General features: G+C 31.7%; 1 protein-coding gene across 1 annotated transcript; it reads right to left on the reverse strand.

Annotated features, from left to right (window-relative positions):
* Positions 1-332: 332 nt before the first annotated feature.
* LOC107844416 lies at positions 333-1,325 on the reverse strand. Its single transcript, XM_047397731.1, has 3 exons — positions 1,129-1,325; positions 751-1,020; positions 333-705 (listed from the first exon to the last, which is right to left on the reverse strand). Exons 1-3 carry the CDS (start codon positions 1,323-1,325, stop codon positions 333-335), a joined length of 840 nt encoding a protein of 279 aa, XP_047253687.1.
* Positions 1,326-22,069: the final 20,744 nt, after the last annotated feature.

Below are 22,069 nucleotides of genomic sequence, written 5' to 3' on the forward strand. Positions count from 1 at the left end.
TCAATTAACTTTGTACTACTGGATATTGAATTAACACCGGCCATTTTCATAATTAAATTAGAGAAACATTTCTTTTCTCTTAATATAGTGTGAGTTGTAGCACTATCAAAAACACACATATCTCCATTACTCATCCTGGATCAAATTAAAGATTGAGAAAATTTTATTATCTTCACAAAATAAAAGTACATATAAGGAATGTGAAATCTCACAATCTTACAATAAAATTTAAATACTTTTTTCGAAACGTAAAAACAACATAATGGAGAAACATGATAAAAAACAACCTAATAAAATAACATCATTTATTTCTCCAATAACTTGTTCAAGATTTAGTTTTGATCTCCAAAGAAGTCTTCAACTTCCAAATGAGTTATATCATCAAGGCCATCAAAATCATCATCTTTTAAGACCAAGTTTGCCTCAACATTGTCATCATATTTTTGTGAAGGTCCTGCTTCATCATCATTTTTGAAAGTCAAATGTGACTCCATCCGGGCATTAGAAGAGGTCTCATATTCATTTCTCTTTCTTTTTAAAGTTTCTTGATAAAGCCTAGCAAGATGCTTAGCCGCCCAACATTCATTCTTCCAGTGGCCTTTCATGCCACAACGATGACAATTACCTCTTGAAGGATTATTTTGAGGACTCATTTGGTTCTTCCTTTTCTGATTACCATCACTACGATGATTATTATATCGTTCTCTGCCATTTTCACGTCCACATATATTATTATGACTCCGATCTTACCGTCTTTCAGGCTGGCCATGTGCTTGTACCCCATTTTCTTCCGGTAGTGGAGCAGCTTCAGTGGAATGAGCTTCATGATTTTTCATCAATAGGGCATTGTGTTGCTCAGCTACCAGAAGACATGAGATCAATTCAGAATACTTTTGAAAATCCTTTTTATGGTATTGCTGCTGCAATATCACATTTGAGGCATGAAAAGTAGTAAGTCTATTTTCCACCATGTCCTCAACATTTATAGTTTCCCCACATAATTTCAATTGGGAAACAATCCTGAATACAACCGAATTATATTCAACAATGGTTTTAAAGTCTTGAAACCTTAAGTGCATCCACTCATAATGAGCTCTAGGTAGTACCGTGGCCTTTAGGTGGTCATACCTTTCCTTCAAATCAATCCGCAATTCAAGTGGATCTTTCACTTTAAGGTATTCAACCTTCAGTCCATCATCCAGATGATGACAAAGAAAAATCATAGCATTGGCCTTGTCCTGACTCGACGCTGCATTATCTGAGGTAATAGTAGCACTAAGACCCTTAGCAACTAGGTGAATCTTAGCGTTGAGAACCCATGACATTTATTTTTTCTTAGAGATGCCAAGTTCCACAAACTCAAGGTTCGACAAATTTGACATGATGAAAACTATCACCAAAATAATGAAGTTAGACAACAATACAATAACAAAACCTCAAAATAGTAGACCTTTTTTTCCCAAAGATTTAACACATTTTTTAATAAAACAGCGTGTTCCTTCCTTTTTTATTCATAAAAATAAGGCTTTTTTTTTTTAAAAAAAAAAACTCTACGAAAATATCAACCCAATAATTATAAATAAAACACAAAATATGAAACAAATTATGATAAGAAAAATTAAGTGCTAGAGACATACAAATTATGATAGTGAGAAAAAAAATAAAAGTGGCAACAATTTAGTACAATAAACATGTAACATATTTTTCTAGTATGCATATATAAAGGTGCCCAATGTTATTATATTATTTAACTAGTGAATTTATCCGCATTTTGTGCGGTCGTAGAAGATTCTGACAATTTACGAACTAATTTGTCTTCTAAATATTGAATGTTAAAAATAGGTATTAAACCATACAATTATATACATGCATAACTCATCTACAATTCAAAATATCACTTATGGAGTCCATCAAGTACTATTAAGAGAGAATCTAAGGGAACACATAAATTGATGTTAAAAAATTACTTAACAGATAAATAATATGGATATTAAATCCTCATCTACAAATTCAAAATATCATTTGTGGAGTCCATCAAGTACTATTAAGAGAAATTTAAGGAAACACGTAAATTAATGTTAAAAAATTACATAACAGATAAATAATATAGGTATTAAGGTGGCTAGGGAATCAATTACTATAGGAAGGTAAAGAAAGAAAAGATAGAAAAATAAAAAGCAAAGTGATAAAGACAAAACGAATTTCTTCACCCAGAAATAAATGACAAAACCTTCTTACAATACAAAAGAATAAATTATCTTTTAAATTTTCATAATGTTTGCATTGCTACAAAATTCAACGGATTAAACTAATTGAATAAAAATATCTCCAAAATATGTCTCAATATGTTGAATGTATTAAGAAATATATCGTTAAAATATATTTCATAATATTATTTGAAAATACTATTTAAATTCAGGTGAGAGAATGTGTCATCTTTTTGTAACATGAATAAAATTAAAAATAATGTTGAATAATAAAAGAAAGGAACTAACATAATCACACTATTTATAAACAGACTACATGTTTCTCATAAAACTTTTGAGTTTATTTAAAATAAAAAAATTTCACCTCGTTCCAAAATATTCGTTATGTTTTATTGTTTGAGATAATTTACACACGCAAAATCTATAGAGTTTGTGTCAGAAACAATAGTCAGTCTTGCTTCTTGGCACATGTGCTTGTGTTTATAACCAAATTAATACCTCAAAATTCAACTCTTGTTCCTTTTTATAATCTCTAATCAACCTCTATGACCTTAGTAAAGAATAATTAGGCAGTATATAATATGATCAAACAAAAAATATAAAAGATTAGGTAGTAATACTAAACAACTTCAGTCATATTTGCAGATATAAATTAAATAAAGTCTCTTCGTAAATAATACTGTAGAATAACAACTGAAAATTTTGAAAAATAAAGCAATGCAATATAGACAAAAGACTTAACCGTCGAAAAATATTCTGAGAGAGAAAACGGAATGTTAAGATGCTTGTGGAGGCAGTCAAATTTCTTAAATAATTCTATTTCATGATACATGATTTTTATATTTGTAGTCATTCATTTATAATGAGTTAATGAAAAAAAAAAGTTAGGTCCCTTCACCTAAACATAAGCGTTACACCTAGTACTATTTCTCTTTATGAAGGAAACCATTATGCCCATGACTATTTTTATTTATGAGGAAAAAAATTATTTAATATGAAAAAAAGATAAATGATAAATAAATGAAAAAAAGATAAATGACTTTCTTGACCATTCTTAATTTATTTCCTTAATTGAATTCTGATTGATTAGGACGAAGTTCCTTAAAAACCTCGTCAGCGTTCATTCTGAGTAAGGATCGAACTCTCCATGAGATTCATAGTTGCATCACTTATAGCTTTTGTTCGTAGATAAAGAGAGAGAGATATTCATCTAACGTGGACTTTTGGACTTGAATAACCTGTGACGTCTTTTAATTTCCTTGATTTCATTTCTCCATTCAATTTTCTTTAAGTTATAATTTAAAGCAAAAAAGTTTTAAGTATTAAGAATTGTGATTCGTAATTTAGGAAATACTATGTTGCTATATTAAATTATGTCATCTTTTGAAGTAAAGATATAAGAATCTTATTTTTGTTTATATCTTCTGTTCTTTTGATCCTTTTTTCTATTTTTCAACTTATTTTTGTTTTATAAGACTACTTTTATCCATTATTATGTAATGCACAAGACAAATAAATTATAAAGATAACAATTAAATTATAAAACTAACACTACGTAAAAATCGTACATACAAATATTCGATCTATAAATGTCTTCCTTGTGATGAATAGTAAATCATTATCAATTTCATAATATACATCACACTTACAAATAGTAAAAGAGAATAAACGTATTTGATGTTTAACCTTTACAAAGAAAATTAAGACTACACAATTCTAAAATAATTTGTAATACCTTTGTTGTATTCAACCATCTTTAACATCAATATACATCATACTTACAAATAGTAAAAGAGAATAAATGTATTTGTTGTTTAACTTTTACATAGAAAACTAAAACTACAAAATTCTAAAATAATTTATGATACCTTTTTTGTATTCCATCATCTTTAACATCAACTTTACGGATTTGGCCGTTTATGGAAAGGAAATGATATAAAAAATAAATAAATCATGAAATGCACTCTATTTGTAAGGGCAAAGTTACATAGATAAAAAAAAGCTTAAACATTAATTATAAAGTAATGGAATTTTAAAGAAGTTTTAAGACATTTAAACTCTTACATTTAAGTATAGGAATAAATGGATGAGTAGTAATTGTAATATTCATTTTTGTGCAATAAAAAAATAGAAAAAAATAAGAAAATTGTCAAAAAGTCCACAAAAAAGATAAATAACAATGGAGATCATAGAGAGGTGCCACATCACCTCCTCTATATTTATCCTTTATATATATATATATATATATATATATATATATATATATATATATTAATTTTTTTCATGTGTAACTTTAACGTTAAAATCAAAACTTGGATAAAAGAAAATAACAAACTACAATATTCAAGACAAGTAAGTTGATTATACCTGACGGATTGAAAACTTGAAAAGGAATAGATTCGTGCTGATAACGTATTTCAATATTAAGAACAAGAATTGCAAGAAAATAACAATAGTAACAATATAGAACAAGATAGAAAGATAACAATATGAGATAATTCATTCAAGTGTATTAAACATTCATTCAGGTGTATTAAACATCTTCCTCAAGACCTCTATTTATAGTATTACATAGGGGGGTTTCATGAGATGTCATAAACATGATGATCAATGAGGAGATAGTCGAGGTGTGGGAGTTACTACATTTAAAGGAGGAATTACACCAAGAAGTAATGGAGGAATTACACCAAGGAGTTATGGGCATCCACATTATTACAATCATTTACAATAGATTGAGAAAAAGTCGAATTATGAATTATAAAACATGAATACACAAAATTTATTAACTACTTGATAGTATTTTTTAAGAAGTCAAATTATCTCACAAGATAATTATGTATAACTTACTCATATAAATAAAATTTTTTTGATGCATTTTGAAGTTTAGATTTTTAATCATATGACTGAGATTTGCTACATTAAGTAAAAAGTATTCGATTAAAATTGAAACATAAGACTTGACACTTGTTGTATAAAATAAAAAATAATTGAAAAAGATAAAGGGTTATCTAGTCATTGCATATTACATCACATGTGGGTTGCAATTAATAATTCAAAATTACATTGTATTTCCCTACTAAGCCGACGTAAACATCCTTTACTTTCATTTCTCCTTCTCTTTTATTTGTCAACTTGTTCATTAAAGTTAAATTAAATTAATATTTTAAATTTAAATTTTAAGAGTTTCAAAAATTATATAAAAAAGAAAACTATAAGTTACGGTTTGTCATATTAATTTAAGTTATTTGACTTTGAGAACGTGATTAAACATACTTCTATAGATGTTTTATGTAATTTTCAAATAATATACATTACTTTTCTTGTCCAAACTTTTATGACATTGATAGTCAATAATATATTTAAAATAATTTAAGTTTTTAATTATTGTGATTTATAATACTTTTCTTCTATTCCGATTTAAGTGACACCAATATAATTTCGAGAGTCAACCAAATATTTTATATCTTTAAATTTTTTAACTTGTTAATTATTGTGTTTTGTAGTATTTTATTTTTTTTAAATATATAACATATTAAATTATTTTTTAGATATTTTAAGTTGTTAACTATTCTAATTTATGACACTTTTTATATAATTTTTGAGTAATATATGTAACTCTCGTTGTACAAAGTTTTGTGTCATCGATAGTCAATTATATTCTTTAAATAATTTAATTTTTTAATTATTTTGATTTATAATATCTTTTTTTACAATTTAAGTGGCACAATGTTTAGATGACCACAATAATTAATTAGGGATGATATAGTAAAATCACGATTGAAGCAACGAATCATAAATGTCTTAAATAACTTACAACAACTAATTAAAAGTGATATAACAAAATTACTATAAAAATACTTGTGAAAAAAATTTAAGTGGACCTCATATAAGATGTCAAGTTAATTTAAAACATTATGAGTTAATTTACCATTTTTATATCTATTTTACCTTTTTAATTAAATATTATTAAATTTTTAATACTTAAATGACTTATAATAATTAATTAGGGATGATATTTAGTAAAACTATGGTTGAAACAATTGAAGTAGATATGTCATAAATGTTTATTTTACCTTTTTAATTAAGTATTATTAATTTTTTAATACACAAATAACTTATAATAATTAATTAGGGATGCTATAGTAAAATCACGGTTGAAGTAGTTGAAACAGACATGTCATAAATCTTTATTCGGAAAAGTATAAATATATCCCTAAAATATCTTAAAATGATACATATATATCCTCTGTTATACTTTGGGTATATATATGTCCCTGTCGTTATATTTTTGGTACGTATATATCCCTATAGTCTATATTTTGGGCTAAATATACCCTTAGCTCAAACAAAACGACATGGGGCATGATCTCTAGGTATTTGTCAGATTTTAATTAATTTTATACCTAAAATTTTAAAACCCACCCAAAGTTTCATTACCCAAACCCAATTATACCCGAATTTCATTTTTTGATTTTAGACCATAAACACCCAGCAATACAAGGATCATTTTTTTCATCATCATCATCAACATTGAATCCACCATTACCGCTGTCCCTTACATTATCAATACCCTTTCTCCATTAACACCACCTCATCTCCCTCTTTCTACTCCGTTCAATTAATCAGATTTCGACTTTCTTATGATTTACGCAGAACCACTTCATGTATTGATGTTTACCCTATATCCCAACATTGCACTGAGACAATGGCAAGAACTAATATATACTCCACGTAGCATCAATTAATCAGATTTCGACTTTCCTATGATTTAGGTAGAACCACTCCACGTATTGATGTTTACCCTAGATCCCAGCATTGCACTTAGACAATGGCAAGAACTAATACATACTATGATTGGTTTAAACTGCATTGATCATTTAATAAATCTTTATACTGTCAGTGTTTACGAATTATTTTCATTAACTTAATCATCAAAGCTACTTTAATTTGCAGAAACCACGGTAGGCAGTTTGCAACATTTCATTGATCAACTCCCATGAGGACTAATAACTTCCTTGAACTGCTCGAGACGAGATTGAACAGAGTAGAAAGAAGGAGGTCAGGTGGTGTTGATGGAGAAGGGGTGTTGATGATGTAAGGGGCAACTATGATGGTGGATTTAATGTTGATGATGATGAAAGAAATGATCCCTGTATTGCTAAGTGTTTATGGTCTAAAAACAAAAAATAAAATTCAGGTATAATTGAGTTTGGGTAATGAAACTTTGGGTGAATTTTTAAATTTTAGGTATAAAATAAATTAAAATCTGACAAATACCTTGAGATCATGCCACGTGTTATTTCGTTTGAGTTAAGGGTATATTTAGCTCAAAATATAAACTATAGGGATATATATGTACCCAAAGTATGACGCCCGTGGCATATATGTATCCAAAGTATAACGGAGAATTTATATGTACCATTTAAGATATTTCAGGGGTATATTTGTACCTTTTTCGATGTTTATTTTATATTTGTACCTTTTTCGATATTTATTTTACCCTTTTTAATTAAATATTAGTAATTTTTTTAATATATAAATGACTTATAATAATTAATTAGGGATGATTTAGTAAAATTACAGATTGGATATTATTAATTTTTTAATACCTAAATGACTTATAATAATTAATTAGGGGTGATATAGTAAAATTACGATTGAAGTAGCTGAAACATATATATCATAAATATTTATTTTATTTTTAATTAAATATTATTAATTTTTTAATATATAAATAACTTATAATAATTAATTAGGTATCATATAGTAAAATTACGGAGCAAGCAGCCTGCTGAAGCAGGCATGTTGAAACCACGCCGACACTGACAATACATAAATGACCTGTAATAATTAATTAGGGATGATATAGTACAATCACAAATAGGATATTATTAATTTTTTAATACATAAATGACTTACAATAATTAATTAGGGTGATATAGTAAAATTATGATTGAAGAAGCTTAAAAAAATATATCATAAATGTCTATTATTTTTTAATTAAATATTATTAATTTTTAAATATATAAATAATTTATAATAATTAATCAGGATAATATAATTAAATCAAACAGCAAACAACCTATTAAAGTAGGCATGTGGAAACCACGCCGAAACTGGCTCTTCTGTAATATAGAAATATTTATTAAGGATAGTCAAAATACTCTTTGCACAAGCTAAAACAGCTACTATTTATTTAGGAACGAATATAAATTAGGACAAAGAGAGATTTTAGTGTTAATTTCTTTTATATAGAAAAAAGGTTATTAATATTTATGGAATTTTAGGGATTGTTTGGTAGAAAAAATAAGAAAAATAATTTTAAAATGAGATTAATTTTATTTTATATTTGGTATAAAATATTACTTAAATTCAAAATTATTTTATTCCATCATTTATATTAAAATAATAAAATTACTATACTATAAAAAAAAATAATCCCATAAAATATCTCACCTCACATGTCCTTAATTCCAAACGTACAATAGATAATTTGTTTGCCGTTTTTGGACTAAACACAACGGCTTTTGGGTAAAGAAAGTCCAGGTTTATATAAGTCATATGGATTGCTGAATGCCTCCTTCGATTTATATTACATCTCTTTTTTAGGAAAAAAAAAAAGTTGTACTAAGAAAGATTTTCAGTTACGTCTCTTTGAATTAATTTATCTAATCACTAAGCTTTATTTATATGACAACAGTTTATATTTCAAAAGTTAAACTTTTAAGTTTTGATAATAAATTTATAAATATAAAATTTTAAGTTTCTTGAAATAAAATTTACTTATTTGAAAATGATGTGGTACTTATGTTTTTATCTTTTTCTTCAGCTACCATATTAGTTATTTTTGTTAGAGGTGGATATGATAGGATATTCATCACTTCAATTTGATAATTTCTATTCTCCAATTTTAGAAATACTATATTAATTGCATTCCAAATCAATTCAAGTATTTTAAAGTTTGATTTTTCGATACGGTATTTTGGCAACGATTGTTTGTTTCATTTTTAACTTTCATATACTCATATATTAAATAATTATAACTTTCACTTTTCAAGAAAAGTCTCAATTATATCATACTAACATGGATAATTGAAGGAAATGTGTCTTTTAAGTCTTGAATGAAGGATTGGTGACATTAACCAACAGATAGAGTCAACATCATTAGGAAACTTGATTAAGTGAATTGTGGACTTGATTAATATTTTCAAAACTTTCTAATCTTTTCAAAAATACAAATCAACCCAATCCACACCTCTCTTCAATCCAAATCAACCACTCTCTCCCCTCTCTCTCTCGACGGCTTCTCTCAACTCTCTCCCAGCTAACAGTTCTGCAAAATTTCTCCCTTCAACCCCCGACGACTTCTACCTCCGGCGACAAATAGTTGGGCTTCGAGTTCCCCTCTTTTCTCCCTTCAACCCCCGACGACTTCTTCCTCCGGCGATAAATAGTTGGGCTTTGAGTTCCCCTCTTCAATTCAAATCAACCTGTCTTTCATCTCTCTCTCGACAACTTCTCTCCACTTTCTCCCAACCAACTATTCTGCAAATTTCTCATTTCAATCCTCGGTGACTTCAATATTTGACTACAAATAGTTGGGCTTTGAGTTCCTTTTCGACTTCAACCTTCAATCGATGTGACAGACTTGCTCTCCGGCCACAACAGCTTCGAATTCTTCATTGTTCCTTTTCTTCTTTCACAGGTAAAAATTTATGGCCTTTTTAGTTTTGAAGAAAAAGAGAAACTTGAGCCAACTTCTCTTATAGTGTTGGTTAACAATTTCAATATTTGTTGCATTAATTTGAAATGCGGTCTAAATAAAACCCTAATTTCTGGTATTTCTTCTCTTCTCTTTTCGAAGTGAATTATGATATTTTGTTGTTTGTTACATTTTTTTGAAGTTTGATTTTTATTGTTTGTGTTTAGAAAAATTAAACGACAATTTGGGTTGATTTGTTCTGTTCTTGTTCTTGGTAAAAATGGTGAAGTTGCTGTTTTTTTATTGAATAAAATTATGCTACTGTTTTTTGTTTCCTCTGACAGATTACCCAAATGGTGCAACATACTATCCATCTGATGCAACAGATTTATCATATGATGCAACAGATCAACCATCTGATGCACTAGAGGAACCATCAGATTATAATTCTGATGCAACAGATTAATAATCTGATGTAACAGATTAACTATCTGATGCAACGACTTTACCATATGTTGCAACAGATTAAGCATCGAATAAAAAATCTGATGCAACTAATTAACCATCTGGTGCAACGGAAGAACCACCAGATTAATGATTCGATGTAATAAATGAACCTCCTATTGGATAAAATCCTATCAACTCTTCCTACAGGAAATGTCCAAGACTTGATTTTTCCAACCGATCATTCATCTGCCGCGATAGACGATCCTATGTTGGAAGAAATCTAAATAATATTGACCGTTGATAATTGTTCCAACAGATCACTCATGTGTTACAACATATGTGTGATCTATTGCATAGATCATTCATCTTTCTCAACAGATGAGTGATATGTTTTGCATCATCGCAACAGATTACTCAGCCATTGCTGCAGGTTAGTTAACTGCTTTGACAGATCACTCATATGTTGCAACAGATGTGTGATTTTCTGCACAAAGCATTCATCTTTCTCAACAAATGAGTGATATATTTTGTATTATCGCAACAGATTACTCAACCGTTGCTACGAATTATTTAACTATTCCAACAGATCACTTATATGTTGTAACAAATGATGTCACAACAGTTGTATGATCTGTTGCACAGACCATTCATCTGTCTTAAAAGATGAGTGATATATTTTATATTGTTGCAATAATTACTCATCCGCTGCAACAGTTTGGTTATATACTGCAACAGATATATTACCTGGTGCAACAGATTGGTGATTTGTTGCAACTGTTATTTTACTATTTTACTTGTTTGATTTACTGTTATCCTTTTTAATGATGCATTAATCAACAATAATATATTATTTTATGTTTCTATTAATTTTTGATAATATGGTGCCCAAAAGAACAGAAACCGAATCAAGTCCAAGTAAAGGAACAAGTGAAGCAGCTAGGCTATATCCACTACTCTATGAGCTTGCTTTACAAGCGTTATCTCAATCGGGAGAAGAATATGATGAACACGGGGAGGAGGAATATATCAAAAGAGATGATGCAAATGCTAATAGCCCTTCCACCGAAGAGTTGGTTAAAGCCTTCAGCCTTGATCGTTATCTTGTGAGAATGCAGTGCGATGGTACCGCAGATTTAACGGGTGATTTCATGGTTAAGTCAGCCATGGGAAAATCTTTCGACGCCTTCAAAAAAATACTTCAAGAACAAAAATTAGATGCTTATTTCAGGGACAGCTGCTTTGGGAAATATCTTGATTTGTCGGAGGACAACAATGCTCGTTTCCAAATGAAAATGGTATATGAACTTCTCAAGCGTTGGTTTATGTATGAAAACAAAGATAAGATGGATAAGGTATGGATAAATTATTGTGGCATGCCTGTTTGTTTTGGTTGGAAGGAGTTTGCCATAGTTACTGGACTAAAATATTATCCTCCTTCTCAAGTTATACCTATTCTACCCCAAAAAAGCACCCCGCACACCCAAAAAAGGCAAAGGCAAGTCGTGTGATCATGATGACCTGGTGTCCATTGTTGGTCCAAGCTTCAAAAACAAAAATTTGATAGAAACTTGAAAGGTAAAGGACTTTCAAAGAAGCACAAGCAGTCATTGTGCTTGGTTTAATTTGTACATAATATTCTTTGGGCGAGAGACGTTAGCAAGAACATAAACCTCGATTTAATAAAGCTCTCAGAGGATGTTGAGGCGTTTAACAGCTATCCTTGGGGGTATGAAAGCTTCAAAATGACAAGCAAATATTTGTTGACTCTGTTAGCGCCAAAGACAGTCAACTTATATGGCTTCCCATGGGCTTTCATGGTAAATGTTTCTTTCTTCTATTATGATATTATTTATTTTTGTCACTCAATAATGGTTTTGATTTATTGGCGTTATTTTATAGGCTTGGACGTTTGAAGCCATTCCTTATTTGAGACAACAAGTGAACTACCAGGAAGGAGTTTCCTGTCTAAGAATCTTGAGATGGTTGTCGGCCAAAACTGATAAAAATGCAAAATTTCTTGATCTCTTCACCCCCCCGAAGGATGCAGTAAGTATAATTATAATTAATTTTTTCTTTTAACTAATGATTTTTTTTGAATGATCTAATCATCATTCTAATATATGTAATGATTTATGTTAGATTGTGCATCCGTCGCTAGTTTCGACCAATCGAGAGTTGAAGATGCCATTTTTTCTTACTTTATGGTTTGTGTAAACTTTATCGAACCCTAAGGTCATCGACAGAACAAAACTAGAATGGTTTGGAATAATAACCATTACAAGAAAAATAATTTTGGAGGGTGGGCTTGTTGTTGTTGATGGTCTTAGTGGTGATAGAGCTGTTGGTGGTGGTAGTGGTGCTACTGTTGGTGCTAATAATGCTCCTCTTACAGTATTTAAAGTAAAACATATTTAGTATGATCATACTGGTTATACAAATTTCGTCTCTCTCAGCGAATGTTCTGCATGCAAATGTCAAGACTGCAGGACAAAACATGATGTAGTGATTAATACTATTAATGCATTAACTGCTTCTGTAAAGGAATTACATCTAAGAGGGGTCTCATTCCATCAAATAAGATTTTATTTCCATCCACTCCATTAGAGATTAGGGCTAAGAGGAGAAGGAGAGTGATTTCCAGGGCATTATCAAGCATCTAAAAAAGCAAAATTGCAACTCCTCTGTTTGTGTATGCACTGAGCAACGTACAATGTCCAAAAGAGAGCAGAACGAGATGAAGAAGGTGAATATATTATGTCTTCCAACTGAAAAAACAAACAGACACATATCTGTTTCAACAGGTGACACATCTGCTGAAAATTATCAAACAGATATATACATCTGTTGCAATAGTTGACTAACTTGTTGCACCAGATAAATTATCTGGTGCAACATATGCCTCGTCTGTTTTAGCAAATCAAATAGATCTTCGTACCTTTTTTATTTGTACCAACAGATGACCTATCTGCTGCAACAGATGATTCATATGTTGCAATGGATGGTTCATCCATTGGAAATTATCATACGAGGTCTTCCTTATGCAGAAATTTATCCCAACAGTTGATTCATTATTGCAACAAAAATATAATCTATTTGGGATAATTTAAAATGGGAGGAAGACCTGTTTGATTTGTTTGAAGAGACGAGTTATCCTTTTCCATTTTGTTGTATCTCCGTGATTAGCATTGACCAATTCTGGCTTTCCAGGTGGATGTAAAAGAAGCTACTGCTAAACAACATTGACAATATGCTACTCTTTTTATGGAAATACGGAGAACAGAAAGTGCAGAAATCGTACGTAAGCGACAATAAAGATCCATGACGAGCAAAGCCGAATTCCATAGCACCGGATGAAGAACAACTTGTCGATACTGAGTAGATCTTTATAGATTGAGCCTATCAAAGTAATCCTTGGTAGTATACTTAAATTATTATTGATGTATTTGTTGAGATCTGTATCCATAATAATTTTATTACATTTCATTTATTTGTCGACTTATTTCAGCTAATTTATGAAGGCTTTAATTTATTTTATTTTATCTATGAATTTTATTTATTCCTTAGATTTGAACTTATTAATTAAAAATGAATACTAGATTCAAATATTACAACAGATAATGTATCCGTTGCAACTGACGACATATATATTGGAAAAATCGAACAGATTTAGACATATGCTACAACAGGTAGGTAATCTGTTGGAATTTATCAAATAGGTCTTTCCACTGTTGTAACAGATAAACTTAGATAGAAGCATCGAGATAATGCAACAGATGACCAACCTATTGCAACAGATAAACTATATGTCAGAACAGGTAGAATAACTGTTACAACGGATGAAGAATCTATTGTATTATAAAAATTCAACTTTCGTTGGACATTAAAAATTGCCACTACATGTAAAAAGGTTAAAGTGAATTGAATTGAAATAAAAAAGGCGGAACCCATCGACGATGTTCAGTTCAAACACCTAAAATAAAATAGGCATCAAGTAGACAGTGTTCATTTTAACTACGTAAAATAAAATAGGCATTAAATATGTCAGTCTGGCACATTTTGCTGACTTGCCGTCACCGTCACTTGACCCCTCCCCCCCAACGGTCATTTCCCCCCCAATTGTTTTATATATTCATTTTCCTCCTAAAATTTAACCCAAAATTCCCAAATCTTCTTCTTTATCGTCATCTTCTTTTATCTATCCAAATTCTTCAAATTATCTTTTTCATTTTTTCCAATTGAGCTTGACAATGTCGAGCGCATCTTCCACTATTTTTTGTGATAAAGATTTTTGATATTGTAAGTGCGGTCATGAAGCTCTATTAAAGACTTCTTGAACTCAAAAAAATTTAGGTGGTAGGTTTTTTACTTGTAAGATTTCAAAGGTAATATTTTTTTATTTAATTAGTTGATTAATTATTGACTTGTAATTATTTTATAATTGTGTTCTCTTTTTTATAGAAATTGGGTGGATGCGATTACTCTGATTGGTATGAAGAACGACACCCTTCACAAGAAAATTATGTAATATGGGGTTTGTTGAACAAAGTCAAGGCTTCTGAAGAGAAACAAAATCGAGCACGAAGATACTACATTGTTGCCGTTATTGCTACTGGTTTGGTGTTGTTGGGCACATGGATATTCAAGCCTAATTGCTAAAATTTTTATGGCAGCGTATGTATTTACTACTGGTTTAGTGTTGTCGAGCACATGGATATTCAAACGTAACTGTTGGAAAATATAAAAAAGATTTAGGCATATATTGTAAAATTTAGGTCATCTGTTGGAAATTATCAAACAGGTCTTCCCACTGTTGCAACAGATTAGACTTAGATTATTAGATTATTCATAAAAATAACATCGGCGTAATGCAACAGATGACGAACCTATTGCAACAGATAAACTATCTGCCAGAACAGATTAAATATATTTTACAACAGATTGACAATCTATTGCATTATAAAAAACTCAACTTTCATCAGAAAAAAATTATTGCCACTACATGTACATGTAACGTAATAAAGTGAAGGGTGACTTGAAATTAAAAATTTCTATTTCACAGGCTCTTTTATATACACAGGCTTCAAGCATCCAGTTAGTACCCCATAAGTCTAGACCTATTGCAAGTTTGCCACAGCGTTGTCACACAGAAAATTTGTTGGCTCGGCCATTTCTGTGCCGATCAGCAAACATTCGATGTGTGCAAGAGCGTGCGAGCTGCTCGCTTTAGAGGCATTATCTTTTGGAAGGATCATTCCCTTGTTTTGACCTTCAAAATCCCATGATTTCTTCATCAATACTTCCTTTGGCAAATGATTCATCAGTTTACTCTCCCTCAACAAGATGGGCAACAGCACCATCAGTGGCTCCACGAGGAGAAAAAGATCGAAATCGTTGATGAGAGGTACGTTGGAGTCATAAACATTGATATTTCCCTCCTCGAGTAGTATCTCAACATCCTGATAATACATGCCGTTCACGCTAATAACTGCAAGAATCCTTTTTGCCTCGATCCAGCTCTTGCCATGTGAATTTGGCCTGTCCCCTCTAACATATTTTATCATTTCTTCTTCATCCAAGACCAACGTAGGAACTAGGAAATCAAGTCCTACGCCAAGGGCTGACGCCTCCCCATTGAATTGATCGTACCTATCCTTGAGCTTTTTGCAGAAATCGAGGTCCATTATCCTATCGGCAACGTCATAAGTTTCCCGATACGTTAATTGCCTTTTCCTCATGAGACAGAGAATTATGTCAACATGTTGTGAGATAAGAAGTTAATTTTTAAATAGGTTAGTAATTGTAAAGATGCAACAGATGGTCCATCTATTACATAGGGTTCTTTGAATCAATAATCCAATGTAACTTATGCAACAGATAGATAATAAGTTGCAACAGAACCACTACTAATTGCACCAGTATACCGATCTGTTGCAACAGATATGAAATCTGTTGCTTAGCTTCTTCTTCATGGGGTAGATTAAAATGGCTAGGTTAGGAAAAGTAAACTTTCCTTGTCCTCGTACGGCATACGCATGTCAGTCATTGTTTGGAAGTCTTGGGAGGGAAAGGGAGGCCTGCGGTAATCTAGTACGCCTGGCTTGGCATTCTTGGCTTGTCACAGATTCCTCTTCTCTTTGGCACCGAGTTATGCGTATATGTCCACCTTATTGACTGGCCCCTGAACTTCAACAACTTTTGGAGAGGGAGGAATTACAATTTCTTTTGATTTTCGACCGGAGAGTACACCTCTAATTGCTCTTTTTTTTCTCCTAACCAACACTGTAGGAGTGTGCGGTTCCCTCACCTTCTTGGATGGTATGACATACCTTTTGGATTTGAATTCCTTGATAACTTTAGAGATAGACTCTACTTTTTCAAAGAGTTTATCCTGTTTTTCCTTGCACTCTTCGCATTCGCAATGAGAACACGAGGGTAAAGAGGGGTGAGAGGGACCTGTGTAAGGGCGAAAAGAGGTATTTTTAAATATATTTTTTTTTTAAGCATCAACATGCTCATCATCATGAGTGGTAGCAGCATCAGCATGCCTGCCACCAACACCAACAACTCTACCAGAAGAAGCATCCAGATCTGCCTTAGTAAAAGGTTGGTCATGAAGAGCCTCAACATTAGGCTAACCTTGCCTAACTGCTTTTCTTATAGCTGTTGCTCCAGTCAATTCCTTCTTTATTAACTCCACCGTTGGATCTTCTATAGTATCAACATGACCTAGAGTAATATAAGAAGTCATCACCGACTCCTTATCAGTAGGCACGATCCATGGATGCACAACCTATAAAAAATAAAAAAAAGATAGATACATTTAAATCATATAATATAATAATTTTCATAGTTGGGCTACATTTAAAAAAAGACCCATCTGTTGCATAGTTTGCAGTATATGGTTAAAATCCGTTTGAGTCTGGTTCAGAGAAACAAAGCAACACATGGATAATTTGATGCAAAATATCAATCATCTGTTGCAACAGTTGCACAAAACGGGTAATCTGTTATGCAACAGATGATCTGTACGTCACAACAGATGAATAATATGTTATCAGATTACATATCTGTTGCATAATTTGTAGTAGATAGTTAATCTTTTAGGAGTTGGGTTCAGAGAACCAAAGCAACAAATGGGTAATCTGATGTAAGATATACCCTGTCGCAATAGATGTCCCATCTGGTGCATTAGATATAACATCTGTTACACCAGATATAACATCTGTTCAATATCTTTCTTTGAGTAGAATTATTTTACTTGAAGAAGATGTACTACATTATCCAGAGGGTTAAAGAGACCATCCTCCTTAATATTGGTGTTGCTCTTTGCAGCCAACTACCTAAACATCTTTGGATAAGAAACCTCATCCGGGTAATCCATTAACTGCTTTCGGAGGAGAGAAATGGCTTCAAATGCCCAAGCCTAAAAAATGTAAACAGGAAGCAAGCAAAAAAAGTGATAATAACTATATTCAATATAAATTAATGGATCAGTAAAATTAGTAATTAATTTTACCATGAAATCCCAAAGAAAGCCTTATAATGTGGTCGTCCCTGAGGATAACTTTGTCAGTAAATATTGGACAGTCAAGTAGAATCTGTCATATCCTCAGGGATACTTGTTGAATTTATTAAAATCCTCAGCACGCGCCAATAAATCATCTTCTATGACCTTGTTGACATCAATTGCCAATATAACCGAATGGGTAAACCAAACTAAGCATAATTACTCCCTGTACTGCTCTGGTATGGTTTTATCCTCGAGATCTATCAACAAATTCGATGCTTTGTAGCCACGTCGAGCAATGTCAAACAACCCATCTATTTTTTCCTTGCATTTTTTTACCTTGGATCTTTTGCGGGATGGTGGTCCTTCTGGATGATGGCATCTCAAGCCCGTCACTATGACAAACTCTTGTAAACCAAAACAAACAGGCATGCCACAGTAGTTGATTCAGATTTCACCCATCTTCTTTTTGCCCCCTCCTCCGGATCTTTATTATCCCCCACGTACTTGATCCTGCGCTTGAGAAAACCATATACCATTGTCATAGGAAAATAGATACGGGCAGAGGGGTCCTCAAGCAGCTCAAGAAAGCGTCTAAAGCAGCTCTTCTTAAAAAGTCTGCTTATGTTTTCGTTCTTCATAATTTTCATAAAATGTTTAAAATTTTTCCCCATATGACATTTAAGTACAATTTGACCAGTTAGTTGTTTTGCTTTTGGGCCATTTATCGGCATCGCAACTTGAAACCTATCAATACTAAAAGTTTTGACAGGATTATGCTGGGATATCGATATTAATTCACGTCCCATCGGTGATCCATTATCATCATGTTGATGATCATTCTCTTTCTCTTTCTCACTCTCCAATTCCTCCTCTTTCTCACTTTTATTTTCTTCATCACCATCTATAGGCCCTTGTCTACCTCCCTCAACATTGTTTTCACATCTCTCCTTAACTTTACTTTTTTTTGACTGAGATTGTTCAGGAAGCTCCTCCAAATCCCTCTGTACTGTAGCTTTTTTTTTGGGTGGTCAGACGTTGATCCACTTTCACTTTCTTTTTTTTGGGAGACATGTTTTACCTACAAACAAAGAAAAACAAAAACTACATTGCAATTGATGTATGCATAAATTTTAAAAAATACATTATAAACACCACGAATATCGACACACCAACAACCATCACCACAAACACCACCAACCAATACCAACAAACAAACACCATGAATACCAACACCACCGATAGCCACCATAAACACCGCTAACCAATGGCACTACCAGTGCCACCACGACCACAAATACCACCACCACCACCACCACCACCACCACCACCGCAAATACCATCCAACAATATCACGACAGTTAACGTAACACTGCGATGGAAACTAGGGATTTTTTGAGTTCTTTCTATGATTTTACCATCAAAACTCAAAATTGCAAACCCATTCTCAAAGATAATACAACTAAAAGTTTTATTTTACATCATTAACTTAAAAGCCCTTATTTTTTAGAAAAAAATAACAAATATAGAGCTCTTCTCGAACTCTGTTGCGTACGAAGACAAAGAAAATGATTGATACAAGCAAGAATAAAGTAAAAAATAACACCCATGTGATTGGAAATGAAAAGAAAAGCAATCTATTGTGGAGGATTGAGCAAATTTGTTGAGTAGTTATTGTTTGTACTGTATTGTTGAGTGAGAATGAGAGAGAAAGAATGAGACGTTAAGATTTGAAATGATGAAAAATTTTGTATGGGTTGATTTGTATTTTGGAAAAGAATGACAAGTAGTTTTGAAAATATTAATTTGGTCCAAATTGATCTTAATTATTTTTAAAATCATAAAAATATGCGTAATTTTTAACCCTCTCATCATGCAATTGCCAAAAAGGGTAATTCAATTGAAATTGTATGAAAACAATTAAAGTTATAGTTGACCGAGTACTCTAGTTGACCCTATGAAAACTCACCCCTGGTCCTAGATTAATCAATTTGGGTACCATTAGTCTAACATATGAACTCAATTGAAATTGTAAAAAATAAATGTTAAACATGTTGCGTCAGATTTCTTATCTATTGTAAATTATCAGTCAGATTAGGTAATAACAGATTACGAATTTATTGTAAATCATCAAATAGATTAAGTCATCTGTTGTGACAGATTACCCATCTGTTGTAAATTATCAAATGGATGTCATATGTCACAACAGATTACCCATATATTGTAAATTATCAAATAGGCACTGTCATCTGTTGTGGCTGACCCTATGAGAACTCACCCCTAATTCTAGATTAATTGATAGTTACCCTATAAGAACTCACCCCTAGTCCCAGATTATTCAATCATGGTATTAGTACCCTAGTCCCAGATTAATCAATTAAGGTATTAGTCTAATATATGAGGTAGTAAGAATCGGTTCAGCTCAGAGTGGTCGATTGACAACTCTGGTCGGGAGAAACGCAGTAACATCTCATCACACAATTATCAAAAGACTCAATTGAAGTTGTAGTTGACCCTATGAGAACTCACATTCAATTAAGGTATTAGTCTAACATATGAACTCAATTGAATTATACATAAACAAATGTTCAACCTATTGCAACAAATGTATTTTCTGTGGATCAAATCAAACAGATTATGTAATCTGGTGTAACATATTATGCATCTATTGTAAATTATTAAACAGATTACGTCATTTGTTGTGACAGATCATGAATCTGTTGTAAACTATCAAATAGATTAAGTCATCTGTTGTATATTATCAAATGAATTAAGTCATATGTTGTAATAGATTACCCATCTATTTTAAATTATCAAATAGGCACTGCCATCTATTGTAGTTGACATTATGAGAATTCACCCCTAGTCCTAGATTAATCAATTAAGGTATTAGTTGAACATATGAGGTAGTAAGAATCGGTTCAGTTTAGAGTGATCGATCGACGCCTCTTGTCGGGAGAAATGCAGTTCCGTCTCATTATGCAATTGACAAAATACTCAATTAAAGTTGTATTTGACCCTATGAAAACTCACCCCTAGTGCCAAATTATTCAATTAAGGTATTAGTACCCTAGTCCTAGATTAATCAATTAAGGTATTAGTCTAACATATGAGGTAGTAAGAATTGGTTCGGCTCAGAGTTATTGATCGACGACTCTGGTCAGGAGGAACACAGTACCGTCTCATATGCAATTGCCAAAAAACTCAACTGAAGTTATAGTTGACCCTATGAGAACTCACCCCTAGTCCCAGATTATTCAATTAAGGTATTAGTACCCTAGTCCTAGATTAATCAATTAAGGTATTAGTCTAACATATGAGGCAGTAAGAATTGGTTCGGCCCAAAGTGAATGATCGAAGACTCTGGTCGGGAGGAACACAATACCGTCTCATCATGCAATTGCCAAAAAACTCAATTAAAGTTGTGGTTGACCCTATGAGAAATCACATTCAATTAAGGTATTAGTCTAACATATGAACTCAATTGAAATTATATATAAACAAATGTTTAACCTGTTGCAACAGATGTCTTTTCTGTTGGATCAAATCAAACAAATTAGGTAATCTGTTGCAACATATTACATATCTCTTGTAAACTATCAAACAGATTATGCCATTTGTTGCGATAGATCACGAATCTGTTGTAAACTATCAAACAGATTAAGTCATCTGTTGCACTTAAATGTTTTAAGATTTTTTTAAAAGTAATTTAGGTATTTCCTGTTCGAGATAAAATAGTTAAAATACTAAGGCGGTAAAAAATATTACTCGGTACTACTTGGATAACTTAAAAATCTCCTGAGTGAGTAGTCTTATCTGGTCTTTTCAATGTCACCATCTCCTTGTTCCCCTCAAAAGTTATTAATGAATATTTAAAACCCCCCATATCTAGAACTCTCTCTCTTTCAGCCATAAAGTAGTCTAGACTCAACTTATCACTCTTCTTTATTCTTTATTCTCAATTATCTTTGTTGTTTCCTTTTTTTCTCTCTTTTCTCTCTTCTTTCAGATGAGGATCCTTTAGGATCTCAACCAATCAATATCTTTTCTCAACTGAACTGGATGTTTTGATCCATTTTCTTTTTTGACATTGCACGTATGGTTTACTGTTGCTTTTTTCATCTCGTCTTCTTCTTTGTATGTCATTTAAGTTAGATATTTACACCTGTTGCTATTAATGATTTACCCATTACAAGTTTTTTATTT

Source organism: Capsicum annuum, chromosome 10 (genome assembly GCF_002878395.1).
Source record: "Capsicum annuum cultivar UCD-10X-F1 chromosome 10, UCD10Xv1.1, whole genome shotgun sequence".
Taxonomy (NCBI): domain Eukaryota; kingdom Viridiplantae; phylum Streptophyta; class Magnoliopsida; order Solanales; family Solanaceae; genus Capsicum; species Capsicum annuum.